Consider the following 27,251-nt stretch of genomic DNA (forward strand, 5'->3'; position numbering starts at 1 on the left):
CATCTCCAAACTCAACAAACAATGAGAGTTTGGAAACAAACAAAACAAATACCTTTATATTGACAAAAAAGAACAAGGCTATCTTTTCCTTCTACTGAACAAACGAGTTTGCAGCCAGCTACTTTTCTCTTGAGGAGACTTTCCCTTTAATTCTATTGTCCTGACACACTGTATTCACTATTCTCCTCCAAGATTAGCATCTTTTAAATAGCATTGGCAGTGAAGAAATTCTTTCAAAGATTGGACTCTTTTAACCCCAGTCTCATGCCTTAAAGGAACAATTTCCAGGCTTTCCTGTACCACCCTAGCTGATATGCACCTGATGGGTTGGAACTTGCTCAAGCAAAATAACTCTCTCTCTCTCTCTCTCTCTCTCTCTCTCTGTCCCTCTCTCTTTCTCTCTCTCTCCACTTTCTCTCCATTTCTCTCTCTTTCTTTTTCTCTCTCTCCCTCTCTCCTTCTCTCTCTCTTTCTCTGTGTCTCTGTGTGTGTCTTTCTGTCTCTCTCTGTCTCTTTCTATCTCTGTCTCTCTCCTCTCTCTCTGTCTCTGTCTCTCTGTCTCTTTTTGTCTGTCTCTCTCTCTTCCTCCCCCATCTCTCTCTGTCTCTGTCTGTCTCTCCCTCTCTCTCTCTCCCCTTTCTCTTCACTTCTCTCTCTCTTTCTTTTTCTCTGTCTCTCCCTCTCTTTCTCTGTTTCTCTGTGTGTGTCCCTCTGTCTCTCTCCCTGTCTCTTTCTGTCTCTCTGTCTCTCTCTCCTCTCTCTGTCTCTGTCTCTGTCTCTCTGTCTCTTTTTGTTTCTGTCTCTCTCTCTTCCTCCCCCATCTCTCTCTCTCTGTCTCTGCCTGTCTCTCCATCTCTCTCTCTCTTTCTCTCTCATTCTCTCTCTCTCTGTCTCTCTCCCTGTCTTTCTCTGTCTCTGTGTCTCTCTGACTCCCTCTCTTTCTCTGACCCTGCACAACTTAAGAAAGATGAATACCCTAGAACCTAGGTGCTTACTCACATGTTACCTAGATTCTGGCAGTGTCTTGAATGCACATGCTAGGGTGTGGTGCCTCATGAGCACAGATGGCACTGGGATTGGATAAGGGCCTTTACTTCTGGGCCCACTTAAAATTTGGAAAGTTCTGAAAAAATGCTTGAAAAAAATTCTTAAATGGAAAATTAAAGCCATCTGATCAATTTCCAACTGAGTTTTGGTCAGGGCCAAAGTTTTGAGATTTTGGATGATGGTGCAAGCTGGTTCTTATTTTCCCATAGCTGTTCTGTCAGTTCTGGCTTACTAGTGTGCACGTGGTAGGTTTTCCTTTCAAATCTGTTGAGAAATGAGGAGAAAGAAAGGCATATAGGACTTCAGAAAGGAAAAGAAAAAAAGGTCCCCGAAAAAAGCAGGCCTAGTCTGTCATCCAAGGGAAGCAAACAACCAAATTACAGTGCCTGGCTCCCTATGTAGGAGAAATAAAACACAGGCATCTATACAATTCACATTAGATCCAGATGTCCAGAAGGCAATAGAATTATGTTGCATAATTGCCAGGCAACACAAAATACTTATAACATTTGGAAAGAGATAGATATCTAGATGGGAAAAGAGAATGACTTTCTAAAGGCCATCTTTAGATAACAGACTTTTAAAAAATACATTATGGGATTGGTGGATAACAGATTTGACATTCTGGATCCCCTGTGCTTAGACAATTTCCATAATTACCTAGCACAATTCTCTACACTAGAGTATTCTTCTCCTTCTTATCTAATTAGATTTTATTGTGTACCTCACTGCCTAAATAACAGTCTAAAAGTTAGGGGGCAAGAAGTTTTGTTTTTGTCTATTTGTTTTTTTACATCAGTTTAGCCAACACCTGATTTCCTACCTTTTAAAAAAGAAATAATAATGCACCTTCCCTCACAGAACAAAAGCCGAGGTAAGAAATCCCACCAATTGCAAAGAACTTTGAAAATAGAAATAGCCCACACTACAAGTACACCTTTCTTTAAAGACTTCCAAGTACTTAACAGCTATAATTTAATCCAGCCCCAGAGTATGCATTTCCTGATCAAGGCTGGACAATAAGCACAGAGAGGCCTAAAGAGGCAGCCAGATCCCATGAATGGCAAGCCCCTGTTATGTTTTCCAACCACTCCTCCCAAAAGGGGAAGAGGAATGTATAGGTTGCGTCATAGATAAATGTCCCATCTTCTTCTTAGCCTATTTTTCTATATATTTAGCATCAATAATGTTTTTGACTGGACCAATAATACAGAATGTTGATTTGTAAAGTATTATTCCTTTGTCCAAGGAGAAGTATGGCATAGCACATTGAAATCTGGCTGTAAAGATCTGGGTTCAAGTCCAGACTTTGATGCATCCTGGTTGTGTGACTATGGGCCAGGTGCTTACTTCTTAGTGCCATCAGGCAGCTCGCTAAACTTCTAATTTGCAAGGCATTGATCTGCATGGGCAGGGACAGTTTCCTCACTGAGAATTCCCTATAGATACCCATGAAATCACAGTTCTGGGCAAAAAAAAAAAGTTCAGACTGTGGCAGTAGGAGGTAAATGATAACAATGAAAGAATTTTGCCAAAAGTTTTTTTTTTCTTTTTTAAGTGCTTTAGAACTGTATTAAAAAAAATTTTGGAGTGTAATGTTGAGTCCATATCTGAAAAGTATCATGAGGTCATAATAGCCTACAGCCTTAACACTGAACTTATTATTCGTCAGTCTCACAGGGATTATTAATACAAAAAAAATTGCAAAGAACCTAACTCAGTCAAGGCCTTTCCTTTTTTCAAAGCATCAAGCTCAGTCCACTCTATCTTTTCAGTTGATTTTTTCCTTTAGCCCTAACAACTTTCTTTCAATTCTAGTTAATTCCCCTTCCTGCCTTGCCAAGAACTGAAGAGTTCCAAGAAGTCTGGAAGGTCCCTGAGTCTGTGAGTGAGTGAGTAAACCACCTGCTATGTCCAGTCCACAAAACATATCTATGCCGCGCACACATCTATCAAATGGTTTCACTCTAGGAGGAGCTGGACCCACATAAAAGTGTTAGATTTCTGGCAAATGCCTTGATTCCCTTCATCCCATCCCTGCGTCCTCCCTAGACCCTTGGGGTCCTTCTCTCTTTCTCATAATTTCTCTGACTTCTAAACTAGCATCAAGAAATGCCATAAATTTCATTTTACAGCCTAAACATGGGAAAATGCCAGGACATCTGTGGAAAAAAGGAGCAGAGAGGGGAAGAAATAGAGCCGTGATCCCACACAAAAGAAGCAGCAGTGATACTATATTTCTCATATTCTCTTTCCCCTAGGATTGGCCCCACTCCCCTTTTAGGACATGAAAAAAGAATGTAATGATTTTTTTTTAAAACCACCTAGCTGGAAATGGTCAATTTTCATGGTGCTGTTGTTGACAGGGCCAAAGATAGTGATCACAGATATCTTTCTGGTTGCCATTTTGCAGAAGCTCTCCAGGTATTCATCTCGCTGCTGCACATACATGTTGTTCTCAGCCTTGGGAGCAGTGATGAGCTAGAGGGATATAGAAACAAGAAAGTGTTAATCTGGGTATAACATTTAGGAAGCCTCTACTGTGGCAATCTGAAGGAGTGGGGTGATGCACAGATGTGCTGGAGTCATCTCAAATTGGCTCCTGAGGGATGATTGTTAAACTTTTGGTGTGAGCATTTGTACTTTGGAAATTGGCAAGCACTGCAAATCAGGGCTTGATTTATTGTTTTGATGATGTTTCAAGCTTAAGAAAGTGATGAAGATTCTTTGACACAGCAATACCACTTCTTGGGCTGTACCCTAAAGAAATCATAAAAAAGGGAAAAGGACTCACATGTACAAAAATATTTACAGCATCTCTTTTTGTGGTGGCCAAGAATTGGAAATTGAGGGAATGCCCAACAATTGGGGAATGGCTGAACAAACTGTGGTATATGAATGTAATGGAATACTATTGTGCTATAAGAAATGATGAGCAGGTGTACTTCAGAAAAACCTGGAAAGACTTATATGAACTGATCCTGAGTGAAGTGAGCAGAACCAGGAGAACATTGTATAGAGTAACAGCCACATCGTGTGATAACTAACTTTCATATCCTTGGCTCCTCTCAGCAATGCAAGGATCTAAGACAACTCCAAAAGACTCATGATGGAAAATGTTGTCCACATCCAGAGAAAGAACTGTGAAGTCTGAATACAGATTGAAACATACTATTTGCTCTCTTTTTTTGTTGTTTTGTTTTTTTTCTTCTTTCTCGTGGTTCCTCCTCTTGGTTCTAATTCTTCCTTACAACATGACTAATGTAAAAATATATTTAATATGAATGTATATGTAGACCCTATATCACATTGCATGCCATCTCGGGGAGGGGAAAGAGGAAGGAGAAAATTTAAAACTGAAAAGCTTATGGAAGTGAATATTGAAAACTAAAATAAATAAATTTAAAAAAAGAAAGTGATGGAGAAAATGTTAGTAGTGCAGATTAAACTTAAAAGTGCTTTATGTATAGTTTCATTTTCACTGGAGAGCTGGTTGTTAAACATTTAACAGCACCCCATTGGGTGAGGGTAAACCAAGCTTGTTCAGTTACCATAACTGAATGATTCAGATCTAAATAAGGCCACTCTAACTTTTATGTTTTCTGCTGGCTATTAAACTAGTCAAAAATTCACCAGATGATATTAATAATGCTTCATTTTGCCTGATTAGATAGTTTTGCTGACCAAACACTTTTGGCCTTATGCAGAACACAGAATTAAATTTCCATTGACTCTATTAGGTATCTTTATAAAACAACACTACAAACAGCTTTAAAGAAAACTCTGAGCCCACACATTTTCTCTTGTGCAAACATTAAAAAAAAAAAAGAGCACCCAGGTCCATTCAGCCAAGTATTCTGACTCTAAATGCTAGGTTCTCTGCTCAGGTTCACTTACATCTCTTCCAGTCTAGGTTCCCACCCAGGACCCCACCAGCCCTTCTGGCAGAAGGAGAGGAAGGGGGAAAAAAAGAAGAAGAGTAATGATGTGCTTGCCTCTTACAGTAGGATAAAAAGTAGGTCAGTTTCTTACTTTCATGACCATTCCTTCCCTATCACCTCCTTCCTCTCCATCTTAATTAGGTAAGCTTGAAGGGATCACTTTCCTCTAGGGAACCTTTAGAAATCAACTTACATGAATATCACATGTCAAAGCCTTCCTTCAAGGCCTCTTCCACCCACTTGACCATTTTAAGTGCCCTTCTCTGAATCTTCTCCAAATTCTTACATCTTTCATGAGGTATTCCAATTTGACACGTTGTAGTCCTTGAGCGGACAAGCTTGGAGTAGATATGTCTTGGTTTTATTAATAGGATAATGTTTCCTTTTTCTTTTTCTCTAAACTTTTTTTGGTGGTATCCAGCAAGAGTCTCCTTTTCTAAACAAAGCACATTGGGCCAGCATCTTCAGGGTCTAATAAGGCAATCAGTCAATCAATGAGCATCTGTTAACAGCTTACCACATGTAACATGCTATGGGATACACAGAAAGACAAAAGTTGTCCATGCTTTCAAGGAGTATACATTCATGGGGGAGATAGCAATGATTCTTTTCTGGTTCACAACTGAACTCATCTATAAACTTATCAATAGAGTTTGGACAACTTTTCCCTAAATGTATTTACATAACTTACACTTGACTGTCACTTTTCTATTCACTCACACAGGTTCATGAAATGAACTTTTGGAAAGGAACAATTTTCCTGAACCTTAGAACCTTAGTTTCCTCACCTATAAAATAAGAGGGTTGCATTAGATAATTTCCAAGTTATCTTCTAACTCTCAATGCTATTATGAACAAGTCTGAGATATTAATCGTGTACAGTAGAAAGATGAGTGGAAGGAAGAAGAAAGTGAAAAGAGAAAAATGTATGCAAGATATATTAAGTTAATCTTCATTATCAGTAGGTCAAATGGAATAATAATTATAAAATGTTTAACACAGTGCCTGGCACATAGCAAGCACTATATCAGTGTTAGCTATCATTATCATTGCTATTTTTGCTATCACTTTCATAAATCTAGACAATCAACAAAATGGTAAATCAAGCACTGATTTGTAGATTTTTTTTTTATTTTTATTTTTTGCTGATTTCCAAAGTGTAAATGTTCATCCTGAAAATTTAACAATGGCCTTCAGGTCATTGAATTTGAAGTGGCTACAGCACACTCCCTACACTGATTTATCTTAATCAATCAACAAACCTTTATTAAGTGCTTACTGTGTGCCAGGCTTACTATGTGCTTAGTGCTGGTGGTACAAAAAGAGGCAAAAGACAAATTCGTTCCCTTAAGGAACTCACAATCTATTGGAAGATACAACAAACAAATACATACAAACAAGTTATATATAGGATGAATAGGAAATAATTAAGAGAGGGAGGGCACTAGAAATTAGGAGGGAGTGAGAAAGGCTTCCTGCAAAAGATGAGCTTTTAGTTGGGACTTAAAGGAATACAGGGAAATCAGTAGGTGGATTTGAGGAAGCAGAACATTTCAGGCATGGGGGATATCCAGAGAAAATGTCCAAGGCCAAGAGATGAAGGGTTTTGTTTGTGGAACAGCCAGAAGGCCAGTGTCACTGGATGAAAGAAAACATGGTAGAAAGTAAGGTATAAGAAGACTGGAAAGGTAGGAAGAGGCTAGGGTATAAAGGTATTGACTTATGAAGGCTAGGTATTGAATGCCAAATACAGCATTTTGTATTTGATTCTGGAGGCAACAGGAAGCCACTAGAGTTTACCGAATACAGGAGTGAGATAATTAAACCTGCACTTTCGGAAATTCACTTTAGTGGCTGAATGGAGGGTAGACTGGAGTGAAGGATGGGGTGTGGAGATTTGAGGCAGGCAGACCCATCAGCAGGTTATTACAATAGTCCAGGCTGGAGGTGATGAGGGTCTTCATTCACTAGGGTGGTGTAAATGACAGAGGAGAGAAGAAGGTATGTTTGAGAGATGATGCAGAGGTAAAATTGACAGGCCTTCGTAACAGCTTAGATCTGGGGGGTGAGAGATAGTGAAGAATCCTAGGTTGTAAGCCTAAGGGACTGGGAGGATGGTATTGCCCTCTATAGTAATAAGGAAGTTTTTTTTCGGGATGAGGGGATTGGAGGAAAGGGTTAGGGAGGAAGAAAATGAGTTCTGTTTTGGACATGTTTAGTTTAAGATGTCTACTGGACATCCAGTTCTAGGTGTTTGAAAAGGAGATGGAAGATTGGAGGTCAGGTTAGGACAGGATAGGTAGATTTTAGAATCATCAATGTAGAGATGGTAATTAAATTAAATCCATAGGAGCTGATGAGATGCCATCTCATCTCAGGAGATACTGTGGAGCTTTACCCTGAAGTCCAAGTCTTTCCACAACTTAACCCTAATCCTCTCTAGCTTCATTATTCATTACTCTCCTCTACAAACACTGTGCTCCAGCCAGAGGCATCCAATCCTGCAGAAACATATAAAGGGCGTTTTTACCTCAACTTATGCTCATGTATTCTTCCTCCCCAGACTTCTTCTAGCTCTCGTCCCTACTCCACTTTCCTGAATCTGACCTGTCCATCACTGAGGTCCAGGTCAAGTCCTCTGTCTTCCATGAAGTTTCCCTGTCCACTCTTACTCAAACCAATCTCTCACAACTTTGATTTCTGTAATATTCATTGTCTGGACCACACATTTGGCAATTGGCATATATTACCTTGAATTGTTTGTTGTTTTATGTGCATTACCTGTTTCCTCAGTTATACCATAAGTTCTTCAAGAGCAAGGCATGCCATATTCTTTTGGTTCTGAGGTATGTGAACCTCTGCTAATATGCATGGCTGTTAGAACGCATTCATTTTTAAAAAGAACAAGAAAACCTCGAAGTCAGCATTATACTCCTTCATATCCCCAGTGCCTGGGACTGTGCCCAGAACATTGTAAATGCTCAATAAACATATATAAGTTGATTTAGAAGGATAATATCCTGTTCACTTTCATAATTATTACTGTTTTGTCCTGTTAATACTGAACTTAATTATTTCCTCTGTCCAAAGAGCAGAGCTGGATCTCTACAAGGACAAGGAGAAAGTTTCTTTCCTCTTCCACAGTTGGACATAAGGTCTTTCCTTGCCCCCTTGTAAACCTGAGAGGAGGCATATCAAGGTGTAGGGCAGGGAGGTATCAATCATACTTCAACAGTCCTCACTTGGCCACTGGGTCTACTGGCCTTAGGGAGAGGGGGATGAGGGAAAAGATAATAAAGTTTTTTTCTACTCATCCAATCCTTGAAGAATGCATGGTTAAAAATTTCTGAGCCCAAGAGGAAGAATTAAGCAATTTAATTATGCTATAGCATCATCATCACATGGGACAGCTAGGTAGCACAGTGGATAGAGTGCCAGCCATGGAGTCAGGAGGATCTGAGTTCAAATCAGGCCTCAGATACTAGCTGTGTGACTCTGGGCATCTCATTTAACACTGTTTGCCTCAGCTTCCTCATCTATAAAATGAGCTGGAGAAGGAAATGGCAAACCACTCCAGTGTCTTTGCCAAGAAAACCCCACGGGGTCACAAAGAGTCAGACACGACTGAAGGATGACTGAACCACAAAGTCATCATCACAAATATGAACACTAGTAAACATTTATTGGACGTCTATTTTGTGCAGAACACTGCAGTAAGTTCTGGGGATACCAGGAGGTGCATGACACAGTTGCAGGCTAGTTGGGGAAATAGAACTTTAGAACTATAACATACAGGCATGAGTCTATCCTATATGTCAGGGGCCTCTCCTAAGCAAGCAGGTATCCTAGATAGTCAAGGCCCCAACCTAAAAATGCAAACGCTGATTTCAGGCAGAGAAGGCTTATTCTAGTCTGGGGTCTATCATAGACAGACTTGTGAATTTATCCTTGATGTATAGGGGCCTAGTCCAGAGAGACTGGAGTCTCTTTTAAATGGATATGGCCCAGTTGCCAAAAGACACAGACCTACCCTAGATGTACCAGGGACTATGCTAGATAGATCTCAGGAAAGTCTTTTAATCTCTCTGGGCCTCAATTCCCTTATCTCCAAAACGAGGGGTTGGATTAAATGAACTTTCCGGTCTCCTTCCAGTTCTAAATTTATGATCTTATGATTTGATGACAGTACTTTTAAGAAAGTAACCAGGAAAGAAGTTAAAAGGCACCTTTTCCCTTTACCCATGATGAAGACTCGTGCCTCTGACAATCTTAACTGGCTGTGTCAAGTTATTGGCAAACGTGAATGGACTTTGCCATAAGGTGGTGAGTAAGGGAGCTCAAGATTACAATCCCACCATCGGTCTGTGAATATGTATTTACAGTTCGGCTGAATCGAGAAGTCCACCTTAGCATCTTCTCTGTTCCTTGTGTTTGATTCAATGTGTAAAGAGGACAATGTATCCATTTCAAATTTTTGGTGACTTTTTTCCTGTGCAATGACATCTACACAACATTCGTTTTCTTTCTGGCAACAACTAAAACAGCTTTTGAAACAGATTCAGCCAAGGTTTCCAGTTCCCTCTTTCTTAGAAAAGCATCCCAGTGGTCTCTAAGGAAGGAGGGGTGCTAGTCTCAGTAAACACTGTTGTCTAGCAATTACACTGGGCACCCGTCCAACGTGGTGGGTGTAAAGTGGGACTTGTATTGTGGCTTCAATAGAGTTGGGCTGTTCTTTTTCCATGTTTCTTTCCCAGATGCAACATTGGCTCAGCCCAGGCTCACTGGATTATGAAGCTTGTTTGCGTAAGGAAAGCGAACAGATTAGAATGGGAAGTCTGGCTATACCTAAACATGAAGATGCTATCTAAATTCCAGATTCTTTTAAAGTACTGTGTTCAGTCCTGAAATGATTCTGGATTGCCATGGTATAATTTTTAAAAATGGAGAAGTAATCTGCTAGTTCAAAGGTTTCAAACTATTTCTACATTAAAGTGATTTCCCAAATGGATCAAATAATCAGATTACTGCACAAATACTCAGATTGCTGAAATCAAGTTGACGTTATTGGCCCTTGCAGCTCAATTACATACATACAACCTCCCAATGGATTGATTGAATAGGAGCCATTTGTTTCATGTGAACTTGTGATCAGATCCCTGAAATTCAACACCAGTAGATTGACCAATGGATTGGTCTTTGGGTACAACACAACAGGTTTAAAACAAGGTTTTGCCTTCTATGAAAAGTCTAGAAAATTCTACATGGACTGTGGCTATGTCTATGTAACATGATTTCAAAAGGTTTGAGGGTTAGTTTGTTTCAGCTATCACCATGATCAAACACTAATCAATTTAATAAGTCACTCAGTTGCCTATCTGATTCAGTCAGTATTGAACTGATTAATCAATTGCTTGGCAAATAAATGGTTGATCTGGGAAGTCATATAGACCTGTCTATGTCTCTATAGGCAGAGCAAAGATGAGGGCTGGAGACAAACATCTGGATAATTCAGGCAAAACCTTTGCTTTAAAATCATGACAGGAAGTAGAGTTTATGTCATGATTTGATTAACGTATTTGTGTAAGTCAGGGCCTGCATAGTTTGTTTAAATGTTTAATTCTTAGTTTGGATCAGCTAAGCCTAGAAGAGAACTCAGAAGCCATATAGTTCGGTTCCTTCATTTTATAGCTGAGGAAACTGAGAACCAGAAAGATCAGGTGACTGACAAACAGAGAGGAAGCATCAGTGGGGGGATATGAACCCAGATTCCTTGGTTTCAGAAATAGCCAGTGGTTTTTCCCCCCACTGTACCATGTAGACTTCAACATTTATTAAAGCAATGAAGTAATTTCTTGATATTGCCTTCATTTTATGCAATATAACCTTATCTACTTTCAGTACTGGCACAGTACAGGCGATAACCTCAAGATGAAGGTAAATTCATTTTGTTCCATTTTCTTATCCGGAGATTGGACTGCGAATCCAGAAACTTGAATCCTAATGCTTGCTCTTCCACTATCTGTATAGAATACTTGGAAAAGTCTTTTGATTTCTGCGATCCTCATTTTCTTTATTTACATAATAACAAGTGGACAATATTAACTTATGTGACTACATATTGTATCCCCTCTTTAAGAGCAAGCACTATTTCATTTTTTGTCTATATGTCCATTGCCTGACATCATTCCCTGAATACTGTAAGTGCTTAATAAATGTTTATTGTTGGACTAACCAATCTCTAAGGTCTTTTACATCTTCTACTTCCTATTACTCTATGATTCGCATGATGGAGGCAATTAAAAATTTAGAATTACAGTCAGAGTTTTGCTGGTAAATGTTTAACAACCAACTCTTGGGAGGGAGGGAACTGTATATGAAACTCACTTTTAAATTTAATTTGCATTCTTAACATTTTTCTCCCTTACTTTCTTAAGTCTAGACAAACAATAAAACAGTAAGTCAAACCCTGATCTATATATAATTTGGTTTTTTTAATTTCCAAGGTGTAAATATTCACATTGAAAATTTAACAATCAGCTTTCATAAGCTTGTACGATTTTACTCCAGCACACCTCCAATGAGAGTATTCAAGACTCCAATATGCAAAAAATGTTATCCTATATTGACTTGTTGGAAGGCAGTATGTATGCAAGGTTGAACGCTGGCCTGAGAATCAAAATATTTCAGGTTAATGGATGGGTTGTCCTGTAAAACCTCTGTGTCTCAGTTTGCCCACCTGCAAACTGAAAACAGTAGCTGCTACAATTCTGACAAAGGCTTGGTGAGCTATTCACAGAATTGTAGATTTTGAGCTGGGATTATCCTCACCTCACTCACTTTATAGACAATTTATGAGATAATTGAGGCATTGAAAGTAAAGTGACTTGATCAGACAGGTGGTAAATAATGGAGCCTGGATTTGAGTTCCAATTGGAATCTCCTGCTCCAAATTCAGGGCTCATTATTGTGAAATTTTTTCATTCCTCAAAAGAATGAAATTGCATGAATGTAAAACACTCAGGTTACGTGAGGCATATCAGATTGGCTGGGCTGCAAATACTGTGCTCGTGCTTTGGTTCCTAGACCTTGTTTCATTTCCAAGATATCAGGTTAAGTTGGGGCCACTAGGAAGAAAACTTTAGCTGCCACACTTGAACTTCTGCAGTATCTACTTTTAGGTCTCTATCCCTTTGTGAATATTAACTGAACCATTGTATTCCTAGGGAGGTAAAAAAAAATACCTTATCTAAGTTTTAAAGGAAAGGTATCTTTGTACAACACAGAGAAGGTAAGCAGGATGCATGGAATCATTTACCCAGAATCTCATTCCTGTTTGCCTCTGTACCCATAAGTCTACTATGCCCCTTTACTTTGTACCAATCTTTGATCTTTATTAAGCCTTGATTTTTTTTCAATTCAATAAACATTTATAAGTGCCCATACTGTGTTCAGGCACTAGTAGGTGGCACAATGGATAGAGCACTGGGCCTGGAGTCAGGAAGACCTGAGTTCAAATCTAGCCTCAGACACTTACTAGCTGTGTGACTTGAGCAAATCACTTAACCCTGTTTGCCTCAGTTTCCTCATCTGTAAAGTGCCCTGGAGAAGGAAATGGCAAACCACTCCAGTATCTTTGCCAAGAAAACCCCAAATGGAGTCATGAAGAGTCAAACACAACTGAAACGACTGAACAACAAATACTCTGTTTGAGACATAAAGCTAGTCATCTTTTCTCACCTGATTCTTATTTCTGTCAACAATAATAACTAACATTCATACAGTACTTACTATCTCACTCAATCTTCCTAACAATCCTGGAAGGTGAGTTCTATTATCATCCCTACATTATAGATGAGGAAACTGAGGCAAACAAAGGTTAAAAGACTTGCCCAGGGTCACACAGCTAATAAGTATTTGAGTCTGGATTTGAATTCAGGTTTTCCTGACACCAGGTCGAGCATTCTTTCCACTGAGCCAACTAGTTGCCCCATTATTCAGAAAACAAATTTCAGGTGGAATCATGTTCTGAAAGGGTGCACCAGTGGGGAAATGTAATATATCTTGTTCCTATTTTATTTCTAATAACAAACTTTATACCCTTGTGAACCCTGGTGAGCTCATACAGTCACCAGCAAGCCAAGTTGGATTCTGCTTTGCCTCATGTGACATCAGCAAAAACTGTCAACTGAGTTTCAAGCGCTGAAGATTTATTGCTGGTGATGATATGAAAAGCAGAAAGGGCACAGCTGAACTTTCAGATCATTGGGTGAAGAAGGAAAGGAGGGAGGGAGAGAAGAAAAGAGTGATGTCTAGGGGAGGGCACTTAAAACCTCCTTTGTATTTTAACTCACTTAGCTCACAGCATTTTGCAGGAGAGGCATTTGCCAGGAGAGTACACAATTGCAGCCTTGACACATTCTCTAACTATAACCTGGCCGAAAGGTGAACTCTGCCTGCCCTGTCAGCTCGGTTAAACCGTCCAGGACTGGATGACTTCCACAAAGCAGGGTCAGGCAAACAAACCCCCATGATGCCTCGAGGTTAGTTCCCAGGGGTGGAAGAGAAGGTAATATCTGCTTCTTTGTGCCTACCTCCTAAGAGTTCGAGTTGTCTCAGAGGTCCCAAAATAAATGTTCAGTTACCCTTTGGGAATTGTTCAATCCAAAAAGTGAGTTAGATTTGGGGACCTGAAGTGGAAGATTTCCAGATTAATCTTCCCCCAGATAATCTTCATTCCAAATAAAACATACCTTATAATTTCTAAATGATACTACAATGACAGTGATATCCTGTCCTCTACTGATGGCTGTCCCTTAGTCTATGATTAATTTCTTATGGCTGAAAACTAAATCTCTCTCCCTCTCTCTCTCTCTCTCCCTTCCCCTCCCTCTCTCTCCCCCCCCCCCCCTCTCTCCCCCCCCCCTCTCTCTTTCTCCTCCTTCCCTCCTCCCCCCTTTCTTTTCTCTCTCTCTCTGTCTCTCTCTCTCTATATATATATATGTATGTATGTATACACACACACATACATACATACATACACACACACAACTGAACTTGCAAGGAAAAAAAAAAGACCTATCCCTCTTATCCACCTAAATTTTCCAAAGTTCTGGATTTGGTTCTAGGATTCTGACATGAGTCCTGTGAAACAGCTGAAAGATGGAAGAGAATTTTGGGAACTGTCCCACCTAAGATGAATATCACCACGATTTCTGCTTTGTTTAAAGCTCCAAATCACTATTTGAACTTAATTGGTAAAACAGCCAAAGACTAATGGGAGACAGAGCCTCTAAATTCAGGTCATTGGTACAAATCCAGCTCAGATTGAGAGATATGGAGAGTTTACATAACGGTTACCAAGGGACCAGAGAAATGAACTGGTGGGAAGGAGGTGTCAGTCAGTCTCCTACTTAATCCATAGGTATGAAAAGTCATGCATAAAGAACAGTGTAATTTTAGGGGAATGTGGAAGACACATGGAATTCCCATGATTAGAAATTCATGAAGATTGCCCTAGTTTCATGACCTGACTTCTTGGGGCCTGAATAAAACCACTTAGGGTTCCTTCCCTCCAGTTCTAACAGTCTATAAGTCTTCTAAAATTCAATTGTTCCTGAGAAGGGTATTAAAATTTGGGGGGATGTTTGTTGTTACTGAAGGACACTGTATTATCTGTGTTGTGTAGTGAACAGACAGTGTTTGTAGTGAAACAAGAATTGCATTTGGAGTCAGGGGATCTGAATTTAAAGGGCAACTATGCCACTCACTGTCTATGTGACCTTGAGCCAGTAATTTTAGTTCCCTGAACTAAAATTGGTTTCCTCATTTGTAAAGTTAAGAGATTAGATTTGATGTTCTCTAAAGTTGCTTCCATCTCCAAATCTTATGACCTTAATATCCTAGAATGCTAGAGCTAGAAAGGAGGTAATAATCTAGTCTAACTCTAGTTATCTAGTCATTTTACAGATGAGTAAACAGAGGCCCAGAGAAGAGAAGTGCCCTTATCAAGATATATTACTTGTTTCCCTAAGTAGGGTTGACCTAGATTAGCATGAGACTTTGCAGTTGAGGTAGAGATAAGGGGGTAATGAAAAGGGAGAGAAGGAATACTGAGGAATATTATTATTTATAAGAACTAGCCTTATGTTTTTTATGGAACTAGGGATTTTCCAAAACATAGTTCATTTTTAACTAGTTTCTACCATATTCTCTTGTGGTTGTAAAGGAATGACCCATGTGGGCCTGAGGAATGCTCACAGCTCCGGAAAATGAAATGGTCAGAACCACCCAGTGATTCAGAGGAAGAGCTAAGGTTCTAACTGAACATTCCTCCAAATTTGCATCTTCACCCTACCACAAACACTGCTTTTCTCTCTACCAACACAGATACCATTCTGAATCTAAATGGTGACAGACTTTAAGTGTGGAAATGGACTTAAGAGATCAAATTCCATACACACTGACCCTCCTCTTTTTAGTCTCAACAGTAAAGCCAGAATTAATTGGAATCTGGTCCTTAAACTCAGTTATTGCTCATTATCCCACTATAAATCCTGGAACTCACATTGTTCTCTATCCTACATTGCTCTGTTCCCATTGCTAGCTGGCCAGTGACCCAGGGAGTTAGTCATGAGGAAGAATAGATGGTAGTTTTGCCATCTGATGCCAAAAAAGGACTAAGGCTCATACACACATAATCTTGCCCTTCAATTTCATCACCTACCACCTCTCTCCAAAAAAATACCCTTCTCTTTTGTGATTTCTTTTCCCCTTCAAGACTGGTCTTGATATTCATTTTAAACTGATTTTAAAAAAAATTCCATATTCTTTATTCCTGCCACTCCACTAGAAGGATAGATTTATCTATGCTTGCTCAATCACAAAGAAAGTGGTTTTCATGTAATAGTTGAAGTTTGTTGGTCAACACAACTGCCTGAGATTCACTTTCCCCTGCCCTCACCTTCTAATGCCCTTAGCCCCTCCTCTCCTACTACTTCAGTGTGATAGATCATAGGGAGGGAGATATATATATGAATTACAAGGCTGTCAAGCAGGAAAGGGAGAGTTATTGGACAACTGAACAGAAGACACTAGACTTTTGGACACTCCATCTATAGGGCTATAGGATCAACTCTGTTGACCCAAACAACTGTTTTAGCAAAAAAAAGAAAAAGAAAAAGAATAAAAAAAGACTTTGAATGCCTAAATTTTCTTGCTATAGTTTTACTACACTCCCCAGACTTCCTACCAGCAGCTGTACCCTAACAAGGAGCCTCTCTGGGGCTCCACTCACCATCCCTGTAACTTTCCAAGCCAAAATACTATTTCCTTATATGTATTGTCTCTCCCTACTAGAATATAAGCTTCTTGAGGTCAAGGACTGTCTTTTCTTTGTATTTGAACACCCAGCACTTAGCACAGCGCTTGGCACATGCTAAGTGCTTAAGAAATGCTTTTTCAAAATCTGGCCTCAAACACTTGAAACTTACTAGCTGTGTGACCCTGGGCAAATCACTTCACCCCAATTGCCTCACCAAAAAGCCAAAAATAAAAAGTCTTTGTAAAAAAAAAAATGCCTTTTCATTTATTTCTTCATTCCATCCATTCACCCATCTACCCATCCACCCACCAATCCATCCATCCATCTATTACCTCACATTTTTGTTTCATAAAAACAACAAACCAAAACCCCTCTAAATAGTAGGTTGAGGAGTTTACTTACAATGAGCCGCCTTTTCCCTTCCAAAAATTCCAGCAGGTCAGTCAACGATTTCTTGGAACTCTGTGTGAAAAGCTTTGAAGTGGGTTTCTGGTGCCCATCGTGCTCTGTTTTGCTCCCCTTCTTCTTTTTACTCCGTTCTTTCTCCTGCTTACTCTTTTTTTCTGTCTTGTCCTTCTTGGTCTGCTTTTCGCTCTTCGGCGGCTTGTCTGGTTTCTCATTCTTCACCTTTTTCTTCTTCTCAGGCTTGTCCGGCCGCTCGTGCTTTTTTGTCTCCTTCCCTTTCTTCGGGGGGATGTTCCCCGCCTCCAGCTCCACTTCTAGCTGAGAGACAGTAGGCCGGCTGGGGTCATACTTGTCCTCATATTCATTGCTTAGAATCTTTTCCTGCGCTTTTTTTTTAGGTGGCTTTGCCTTCCCTGGTTTGTGCTGGCCTGGCACCACATTTGGATCCCGAGGGCCATACTCCTTCCTGTCTGTACGGTTGTCACGGAAACGGCTTATGCCGGCCCTTGTATAGTGGTCTGGGGTTGTGGGGGTTGCTGCTGTGTGGCTCTCGTAGCCAGTGGTCTTGCTTGGTCTCCTGGTAGGCTGTTGCCTCTCTTTGTGCTGCTCCTTCCTTGAGGTGGGGTACAAATCTTCTGATTCCCAGGTCCCCTTGGGAGTTGTCACCTCAGCTGCTGAAGGCTGCCTGTGGGAAGAGGAGGTGGTATGAACTCTGGTAGTCCCTGTTCTCTGAGTGGTTGGAAAGGCGGTAGTCGTGGTGGTAGGCCGGGTTGCCACTGTCACCACTCGAGGGGTGGTCCAGGCTGCTGTCCTTGGAGGAGATGGAGGAAGCATGGTGGCCCTTGCAGTCGGAGGAGGAGCTACTGTTGTGGTGACTAATTTCTTTACTGTTTTCACTCGGCTCTCCCTTGTGGGTTGGATTTGTCCTCTCCGTGGGTCTTCTTTCTTCTTTTCACTGCCCACCTTTGGTCTGCTCCCTCCACCACCACCATTATTCCCTTCGTCAACCACCTGTCCCTCCACACCAGCTGCCTTACACTTCTGAACGAAGCCCTTCTGCCGGATCTTCTCTATCCTTCGGACGGGGCCCTGATCAATGATCTCATACATTGCTTCTAGCCTCACCGGGTATGGGTAGCGTTCCTCCACCTGCAGGGTTTTCTTCAGCAGCACCATGCCAAACTTTCCCTTCTCCAGTTTCAAGAAGCTCATCAATTTGGGGATGAGAGTAGGGTCGAGGGACTGCTCCAAGATCTGGCCCTCATTGGTGATTCTCCTCACCTTGCCACCTTCCTCCCCTGCCTCATGGAATAGCACAATCTGCTGGATGTGTCTTTCTGCTAGCTCACAGTACACATCATCTTTTAGGAGACTCATCATAAGGCGGTAGTAGCCCTCAGATGCATGAGGGGAAGAGATGACCCATACCCTGTTTTTCCCTGCAAAGCTGGCCAAGATGTTGGGAGAGCTGGACCCCGGTGGGAATCGCACCATTTTTGCCCGAGCAGAGGATCCCTCGTCTTTCACCATCTCCCTTGGGGAGCTCTTGGTTGTCGGTCTCTGTTCCTGCCTCATTCGGCTGCTACCCACTCTCGTCTGCGTTGGCAGGGGAGTTGGGCGGGCTAGTCTCAATACTGGCACGACTCTCCTCCTGTCTAGGATGGGATGGTCAGGATTATCCGGTGTGGATCTCACTCTCCCCTGGGCCCTGCCTGTGTGCCTCAGGAATCGAAATGGTCTACCATTAACCTGGGAAGCTAGCAGCACTTTCCCAGCTCCATGGCTCCCTCTGTCCACTGTTTGAGGGTGGGGTTCTGATGGGCACACTAGCCACATTGCTAGTAGCATGGTGAAGCCCCGTTCCATCATCCAGTTCATTGTGTCATCCACTTTGAGGAGCAACGGGGTAGGAACATAAAACAGAAAGAGAAGAAAAACAAGAAAATAATTTAATTGCAGGCAGATCTATACATTTTATCCTTTAAGTGGGGGTGGGAAGCAGTGAGAGGGGAAGGGATAAGGGAATGGGACATGTTTGCTTTTAAGTCTTTGCAGTTCAGTGACTCGGGTAGGATAAGGAGCCTTCCAGAAACACAGCAAACCAAAAAAAAAAAAAAAACAAAAATAAAAACAAAAACAAAACAAAAAACTAGCTCATGTCCTCAGTCATCATGTTTGCAATGACTTTTCAGTTGGCTTTCTGGACGGCAAGCTGAGCACATGAAGTGTGACAACATGCACGTTTCATTTATTTGAATAAGCAACAAAGACATTTTTAAGGGGTGAAAAAGACTACACACTTACATTCTAGCTCATAGAGATGGAATGCAGAGGGTTTGACGGGGAGGGGGGAGCCCTGAAGTTTAGTCGCAGGACAGTTCCCTAGAAGAAATCAGTCTCCTCCCAGCTCTTTTCCCTTTCAGCGGATGAACAGCACCAACGGGTTTGCAGCAGCTCCAGTTTTGAACTTAAAATACCACAGACTCCAGAGACTGTCTTATTTCCAGTTGAGTTGACTTTCTTTTTTTCTCTCTTTCTGTTTTTTTACCTTCTTGACAAATAGAATGAAGTGAAGGGAACCGTCCTTTTAAATCCTTGTATCTCCATTTACCTTTAAGTTCTGGCTTGGTTTTTGTAGCAGTCACACATAAACTCCAGCACACATCACATCCCGCAAGAGTGGAGTCCCAGATGTTTGGAGAATTTCTTTCTGTCTCTCTTTAAAGTTCCATGGTCCTTCTTATCATGCTTTCCCCCCCAATCTGGCTAAGTCCCTTTGTTTCCCGAGAGCCAAGGTACCAGGATCAATACGTTTTCCAGACTGAAGAAAAACACAGCAATGTGATAGGGAAAAAGGGGTGGGGTTTTTTTTCCTTATTCAGTTCTTCATGTCTCCGTGTATTCCTCCCTACCTTTCCTCTTCTCCTTCTTCTCGTTTTCCCTTTCCCCCTTCTTCTTTCCTTTGGCTGGATCCAGTCCCAGAAATGTCAGGATAACCTCAGCTCTGCTCCAAACCAAAGTCAAACAACAGCAGCCACTGGAAATCTCAGAAACTTTACTAAGAATTTAACAGATCAGCAAAACACCGCCTCCTTCCCACTTCAACACGTTAACGGAGGACTCCATAGGGAAAGGCGGGGGGGGGGGGGGACTTCTTTGGGAGTGAGAGTTTTGAAACGCTACTCATCATCATAAATCACTTTAGAGAAGGATGGCTGAGAACTTAACCCTTTCAGCACCACAGATGAAAGAGGAAGTCTCTTCCTCTGCTTGTGTTTTTTAGGGGAAAGAATAGCTTGGAATACTCCCTCCAGCTAACTTTTTTTTTTAAGAGACAAATTCTGAGGTTGTGATAAATGCATGTATATGCATGTGCTATAGCCTTATTTTTAGTTCTATGAGTATATTTATATCTTTTCGTCCCATTTCTCACTTTTCATTTACGATTGAAAAGGGCCACGGAAAACATGACTGAGCTGTTTTCATTTTATGTTAATTGGGGATCATATTACCACATTTTGGTTCCCTGTTTCTCCTTGGCATGAAAGGAAGCTGGTAAAGGGGTTAGAGATGCAGACAATGGAGACTGGTCCCTTGAGCCTGTGGTAAGTTCTGCCTTGCGTCAGAGCCCAGGGAAGAGACAGAATTAACTTCAACTCAACATGTATTGGGGTAGGGGGTGGGGTGCTCACTGGGTTTTGCTCTCCAGGGGTTGAAAGGGATCTGGGTAGAGAAAGAGGAATGGAAGAAATGGCTTCAGACTAGTGCTGACAGTTTCCAAAGGGGAAGTCCTTTGTCATCTCTGCTTGTCTTCTTGGAGCTTCTGTTGGGATTTAAGGGTAGAGGGGAAGTGTTTCAGGTGATTAGGGATGAATTTCCCCTACCAGACTACCAGTTAGTGTAGTGCCAAACATTCTATGGGTGCATGCTTAATCAATGTTAATTGACACTGTGACTGTCTCTCTTGCAGACCACTTACATGGTTATTGTCACTGGGTGTACCAATATCCTTCTACCCTCCCGTTCATTTTTGCCCTACTATTACATTTTGGGCTCTGATGCTCAAAAGTCCTAATTTTTAAAACTGGAAGGCACCTTGGAGATTACCTCATACAACTCCCTGATTTTTTCAGATGAGGAAACTGAGTCCTACACAAGTTAACTAGCTTGCCCAAGATCACACAGGTAGTGGAAGAATGAAGATTCTAAGTTTCCCTGGGTCCCAAATACGTTGCTCTTTCGCTACCTCTCCAAGTTGTTGCTTTGAATTGGTCCTGTGGGATATGAGCGTGAGGCTCCCAAGGGACAGTTAAAGAAAACTGGTTTCTAGGAAGGAAGGCCCACAAAGATCCAGGTCATGAGATCAAAGATTTGTGTAAGAGAAGAAGCACTTGTAACTGAGCTGATGAAGACATTCAGGAGATATCAAGTCAATGATAATCAGACATTTATCCTCTAATTTCATTTGTTCATTCAACAAACATTTAAATCCCTACTATGAAGAAGGTACTTTCTAGGGATTGGGAATACAAAGATGATGACAGTACACGGTCTTTCAAAACAGGAGGATTAGCAAGAGATGAATGGATCACCTGTCTTATGTTAGGTAGGGAAGAAATGGATTTTGATTTGTTATATCTTTTGATTCTATGTGCTCTACACAGTCCTTTGCCAACATATTTTGTTATTTATTGTATTGGATCCCGATTCCTTCTTTTTTTCCCTTCTACCCTCCTCTGCTCTTTCCTTTTTTTTTTTTTCTTACTCTTCATTTTTTTTTCTATGCCTCATTCTGTCTCTCCTTCCTCCTTTTTCCTCCACTGGCTCATTGAAAGTGAGAGTTGTTAAACCACAACCTATATTTCTGCTTTCCAAAAGAATTTAATGGGTGATTCTGTCTTACTCTTCTGACTGGCTCACCTTCCTTCTGGATCCATTCACTTGTCCCAAGATGGATTTCCTCACTGTAACCCCTCTATTTCCATCTTGGAGAAATCCCTACTTCCCAATCAAAAGCACTAGATTTACCAGATATGCCCCTGTGGGCTATACAGGCATTCCTGAAATGCCTAAGAACAGCTTCTATGTTTTGAGAAAGCTCTGGTCCTGGGAGTCCCAGAGGGAGTGCAATAGAGACGCACAGGATGCTGACTACGAGGACCTCAGACTTCATCCCCACCTATGAGCTTTAATCACTAGATGGCAACCTGGTTACATATGCTAGGGAGTGCAAATAGCCTCAAGTAGGCAAAGATAGTAAGGGTGCAGTAGGTTTTTAAGAAGACAGTGACGGAATCCTTCAGAAATTAATTTTCATACTGTCCCAATATGTTGTCACTCCCAGTAGTATCTCACCTCAAGAGAAACTAGTGGTCTTTCTCTTTCAGAAACAAAGAATGTTTGCACTGAAAGGGACTCATGCCAGGGAGGCAGACAGATCGTCCTTGGTAAATGGGAAGTCCTCAGTTTAAGCCCCAAGGGAACTTTTTTAATAGTATTCTTGTGAAGAAATACCTTCTTCCTTTATTTTTACTGTTCACTGTTTTGTTTTCCTTACTTCTCTATAAGTAAAAGGTAGTAACAGTGTCTAATTGCTACTATAATACAATGTATAATATTATAAATATATAATATTTATTAATATTGATATTAACAACTTAATAATTACTCATTTGCATTTAAAATAATTGATTAGTAATAAATATTAATAAAATAAATACAAAAATAATAATATAATAAATTTATATTTCACTTACACTGTGCCAGGCACTTCACAATCATTATTTCATTTGGTCCTGACAACAACCCTGCAAGGTAGATGCTATTATTATCTTCACTTTACAGATGAGTAAACTGAGGCAGACATAGGTTAAGTGAGTTGCTCAGAGTCACAGAGCTAGTGGCTGAAACCACATTTGAACTCAGATCTTCCTGACTCTAGATCTGGTGCTTTATCCACTGCGCCACTGAATTGGAAGGGACGTAAGAGGGCATTTAGTGCATCCCATAACAGAATGAGAATCCCCTCTACATCAGACCCAACAAGTGGTCATCTAGTTCTGTTTACAGGCTTTTAGGGAAAAAGGCCAGACTATCTCTTAAGGTAATCTGTTCCACTTTTGGAGAGCTCTAATTGGCTGAAAACATTTTATTTCATCAAACCTACATTTGTTTCTTTGCCCCTTCCAGCACATTGCTCCCAGGTCAGCCTCTGGTGCCAAGTAGGATAAGTCTTCTCCCTCTTCCTGGTGATAGCCCTTCACAGTAAGGCAAAGTTGGCTTTGGGAATGCCAATTTAGTGAGTAATTTACAGGTGGCATCCTGCAACTTTGTGACTTGGGGAAGGGGAAGTCAGGAAGGCAAGAAAGAAGAAATTGGGATGATTAATGTTGGAGGGAATGTAGTGAGCTGCTAGGAGTGCATAAACTGAGGAGGGCCGGGATAAAACAGAGACTAGGGACAGATGGGGCTTTAGGAAAAGACCTGCCAACCTAGGGATGAAATTTAGACTAATAACCTGTTATAAACCAGATTGTTATGTAGAGGCAAGAGTGTACTGGTGTTTAACAACTACCTCTCAAAAAACATTTTACCCATGAGGAAACTGAGTTTCAGAGAGGTTAGGTGACTTGACCATGGTCATACAACTTGTAAGTCAGAGCCAGCATTTAACTTTCAGATTCTTGACTTCAAATCTAATGCTCTTTTCACTAAGCCACACTTCGTCCTTTACTATAAACTCAACAGAAAAAGGCACTGTGTGCCTTCTTTGTCTTCCCTAGCAGAAAACCTTGCACTGGAGAAGTGCCCAATACATGAGCTGAATTGATGAATGGACTAATTAATTAATTAATTAATGCTAGAGTTGGTGGGGTGGAGAGGGTACAAAAGAAACACGGGCAATGTTTTCTGAGTCCCAGAGCTGTTAATATAGTTGGGGGGATAAGGCTTAAGACAAATGAAATCGTTTAGACAAGTACTACGGGACCAAAGCCCTGCTGAAAGACTTCAAGGAAATCTTCAGAAATCAATCAATATAGTGCTACTGAGTCAACTTAACAAATTGAAAGTTAACGTCAAGTCCTGTCTTCGAAGGCAGAAGAAGGGAATCAAGTAGGAAAAAAAAGTTTTTGCTTAGAAAAGGGCCACCACACACAAAAGATAGGAATCATCTCTTTCTTCTGGGCTAAGCCAAACCTTCTGAACCAGAAGACTGGTTTCTCCCTAATACAAAGAAATGGAGGAGCATGAGAGAGGTAGATCTTAAGAGTAAGAAGGCTAGGGGGGCAGGTAGGTGGTGCAGTGGATAGCACACTGGCCCTAAAGTCAGGAGGACTTGAGTTCAAATCTGGCTTTAGATCAAACACTTTGTAACTTATTAGCTGTGTGACCCTGGGCAAGTCACTTAACCCCAATTGCCTAAAATAAAAGAAAAAAAAATTTTAAAAAGAGCAAGAAGGCTAAGGCAGAAGGAAAGTACTCACCAGGAATTTTTACACTAAATTGTCCTGAAGCCAGGACATGTGAAGCTATCCACATGTCCACTTAAGGTTTTTAAGTAATTAAGTGTTTTATTAAAAACTTGATAGTGAACATAATACAACCAACTAAATTTGCTTAGTAATGAGTTGTTCAAATTAATTTACCCATAAGCTTTTCATCCTAAGGAAAGGTTCAGTTGAAGGTTGCTTTCTACTCAGTTCTATGAGGAAAACTACTAAGTAAAGAGTGATTGATAATAGTAAAAGACCATTGAGAAGGCACCTGGTTGTACTTAGTTTTTAAAATGTCTTTATTTACTCTCAACTTTATTATTCTTCTACACATAATATTATGAACAACTCACACTCAATGTTGAGCTTTATAAGTTACAAAACTCCCTAAACACATTACATCATCTGATGTTCTTGACAAACCTATAGAAGAGATAGTGCAAATATTATTAACTTCATTTTACAAATGAGGAACCTTTGCCTCAGGTTAAGTAACTCAAAGTCATACAGCTAGTTGGTAGCAGAACTGGGCCTCAAATCCTACTCCACTGGTGCCAAACCTAACTCTTTCCACTATGTTATTAATATGGGCAATTAGGAATTAGTTCATATTTTGGGGGGTTTATCTTTATGGAAAAGACATAACTGCCTGAAATGATATGCTAATATATGCTCTCAATTAACCAAAGAATGGATGTTTGGACTACATGGTCACAGACCAGTTACCACCATTCATCTTAAGGCTAATTAAGCTAAATGAATTTCAGGCATAGGACCATAGAGGAAAAAACAGCCTTATACTAAGCCTTCAAACTCTCTTTAACTGGTTCATGTAATACCATTTATTCTATTAACTCTGAATGTGCTTGGCCCTGGGTTGGAAGGAGAGGACAAAGGAAGTTAAAGTGAGTGCTCTTTTCCTTGGGAAGTTTATGAATTCAAACAGAGATTGTACCTAAAACTACACAGAGATGACTCTCTATGCCTAGCTGTCTCCATAAAGGCACACAGGTAGGGGAGATAAGGGCTAGCAGGTGTGGGGAACCTGTGGCCTCGAGGCCTTCTAGGTCCTTGTGTGTGGTCTTTTGACTGAGTCCAAGTTTTACAGAACAAATCCTTTTATTAAAGAGATTTGTTCTGTGAGGTCTGGATTCAATCAAAGGGCCACACTTGAGGACCTAGAGGGCCACCTGTGGCCTTGAGGCCACAGGTTTATTAGCTATTGTTTATGTTTAATAATACATTTTAATGTTTAATAATAATTTAAATGTTTATTAGCTATTTCCTACCCTAATACCTTGGACCCTGGTCAGAACTACCACCTAAGAGCCAGTGTCCCATGATGCTACCTTGTCACAAGACAATTACTCTAGCAGTACCACAAAAGTATCAATGGTCCCTTAAGAAACATCTAGTAATAATAACTCACTTTAACATGTATCTAATTCTTACAAATCACATTCCTCTTAACAACCCTGTGAGGTCAGTAAGTAAGCATAATTAACCCCATTTTATAGCAAAGAAACTGAGGTTAAGAAAGGTTAAGTGACCTGCCCGTGGTAACGCAACTAGTAAGTGCTAGATTTGGAATTTGAATGGTCTCCTGTCTCCAAGTTCAGTGCTTTTTTCCGTAAGTCTTGCTGTTTCCCCAAGGAAATAATATCCTAATTTCTTCATCTTCTATCCCATAAGAAGCTGATTTAGTCCTTCTTCCAGTTTAGAATGTTACTTACCTTCCAACTATTCACCTATATACCTACCTACCCAGGAATAGTTCAGGGTCTCTCTTGGTCCCCTGCCATCTCTATTCCAGAAGACACCTTCCCCCCCCCCCACTGAGTCAAAGCAATTCAAGTGAGCTATCCTTAGAGGTGAGGCTGGAAAACTGATTTCAGATAAAGCTAAACCATTTAGGTAGACTATAATTTCACAGTCAACTGCAGAATCAAATCAGCTCCACCAGGTTCCTTCCTAGACCTATGCCAGCCCTGTCTAGATTTATAGCCTCAAGGGCTCAGTCAGAACCAAAATGACCCTTAGGGACAAGGGGAAATTTTCTGAGGACTGTGTCCCATGTCTTCTGTCTCACCATGTGGCTTCCTATTATATTTCCTAACAAGTAGGAGAAGAAAAGAATTGACCTCTGGCTGCCCCTATCTCTCTGTTATATAATCTTTGTGTCCTGGATGGCTGGCCAACCCTAGAGCCTGGTTACTTCTTTGGGTGAGCAGAATTTCGATTCCTTGGCTTTTAATTTTTAAAAGCTTATTTGGATGGCTTAGTGTCATTTTTCTCTGTTGGTAAATGCATGCCAGATGTGTTTATTTAATATGATAGATTTCATATGAGGTAATAGAACAAAATCTTCAGCTACCCATCATGCTCCTACTTAACTAGTTCTCCTTACTTTGGAGAGAAGGAGATCTAGTCCCAAGTTTTTCTCTTAGAATCACCCAGCTTCAAGGATAAGCAATGTGAATGTCTCTATGTGACATACCTAGACAGTGTCTCTTACTCTGGAGCTCATCATGATAAAGAGAGAGAGAAACCCAGACCCTACTTGATATTTTGGTTAACCAAGACACCCTATGAGAGCTCATAGAGAATTTACTTTTGGCTTTCTCTTTTATCTAGTGTCTCACCCAAATATTCGTTGTCATAAATTTTAGAATGAGAGTTATGTTTGTTTTCCTATAGGTGTTTTGTTCGTTTCTTTAAAAGTATATCTGTTAGTGTCTTTCATTCAGGAGGTTCAGCATTCCTTTCCACAGCAGACAGGTTCACAGCTGGCCTGGGAGGTTTGGCCTCCTCTCCAATTGCTCTGTAGTCTTGATGGGTTTGTCTTCAGCCTCCAACCCTTGCCCACAGCTGTGCTTCCTGTGCAAGGAACATGGGAAGGGACATAGATGGGAGTCACCTTTTTCTGTCTATGTGATCCAAATGCTTCCTTCCTTTTTCCCCTCCACATTTCTCCCCCACCTTCAGCCTCACCCCCAATCAGAGAGCAAGAACGTTGCATAAGGCCATTGCTATTGTGTAACATTT

The 27,251-nt window shown here is 40.7% G+C and overlaps 1 protein-coding gene across 1 annotated transcript in view; it reads right to left on the minus strand.

Annotated features, from left to right (window-relative positions):
* CCDC80 (coiled-coil domain containing 80) overlaps window positions 1-19,825 on the minus strand; it is a 39,390-nt gene extending 19,565 nt beyond the window's left edge. The window contains exons 1-3 of the mRNA XM_027868394.1: window positions 19,018-19,825; window positions 16,711-18,602; window positions 3,372-3,528 (exon numbers count right to left, since the gene is read on the minus strand). Of these exons, the coding sequence (XP_027724195.1) occupies window positions 3,372-3,528; window positions 16,711-18,591 (2,038 nt within the window). The 5' untranslated portion in view covers window positions 18,592-18,602; window positions 19,018-19,825. The remainder of the gene's footprint in view (window positions 1-3,371; window positions 3,529-16,710; window positions 18,603-19,017) is intronic.
* Between the last annotated feature and the right edge of the window lie 7,426 nt (window positions 19,826-27,251).

This window comes from Vombatus ursinus, unplaced genomic scaffold, assembly GCF_900497805.2.
Source record: "Vombatus ursinus unplaced genomic scaffold, bare-nosed wombat genome assembly UNPS02001419.1, whole genome shotgun sequence".
In the NCBI taxonomy this organism is placed as follows: Eukaryota; Metazoa; Chordata; class Mammalia; order Diprotodontia; family Vombatidae; genus Vombatus; species Vombatus ursinus.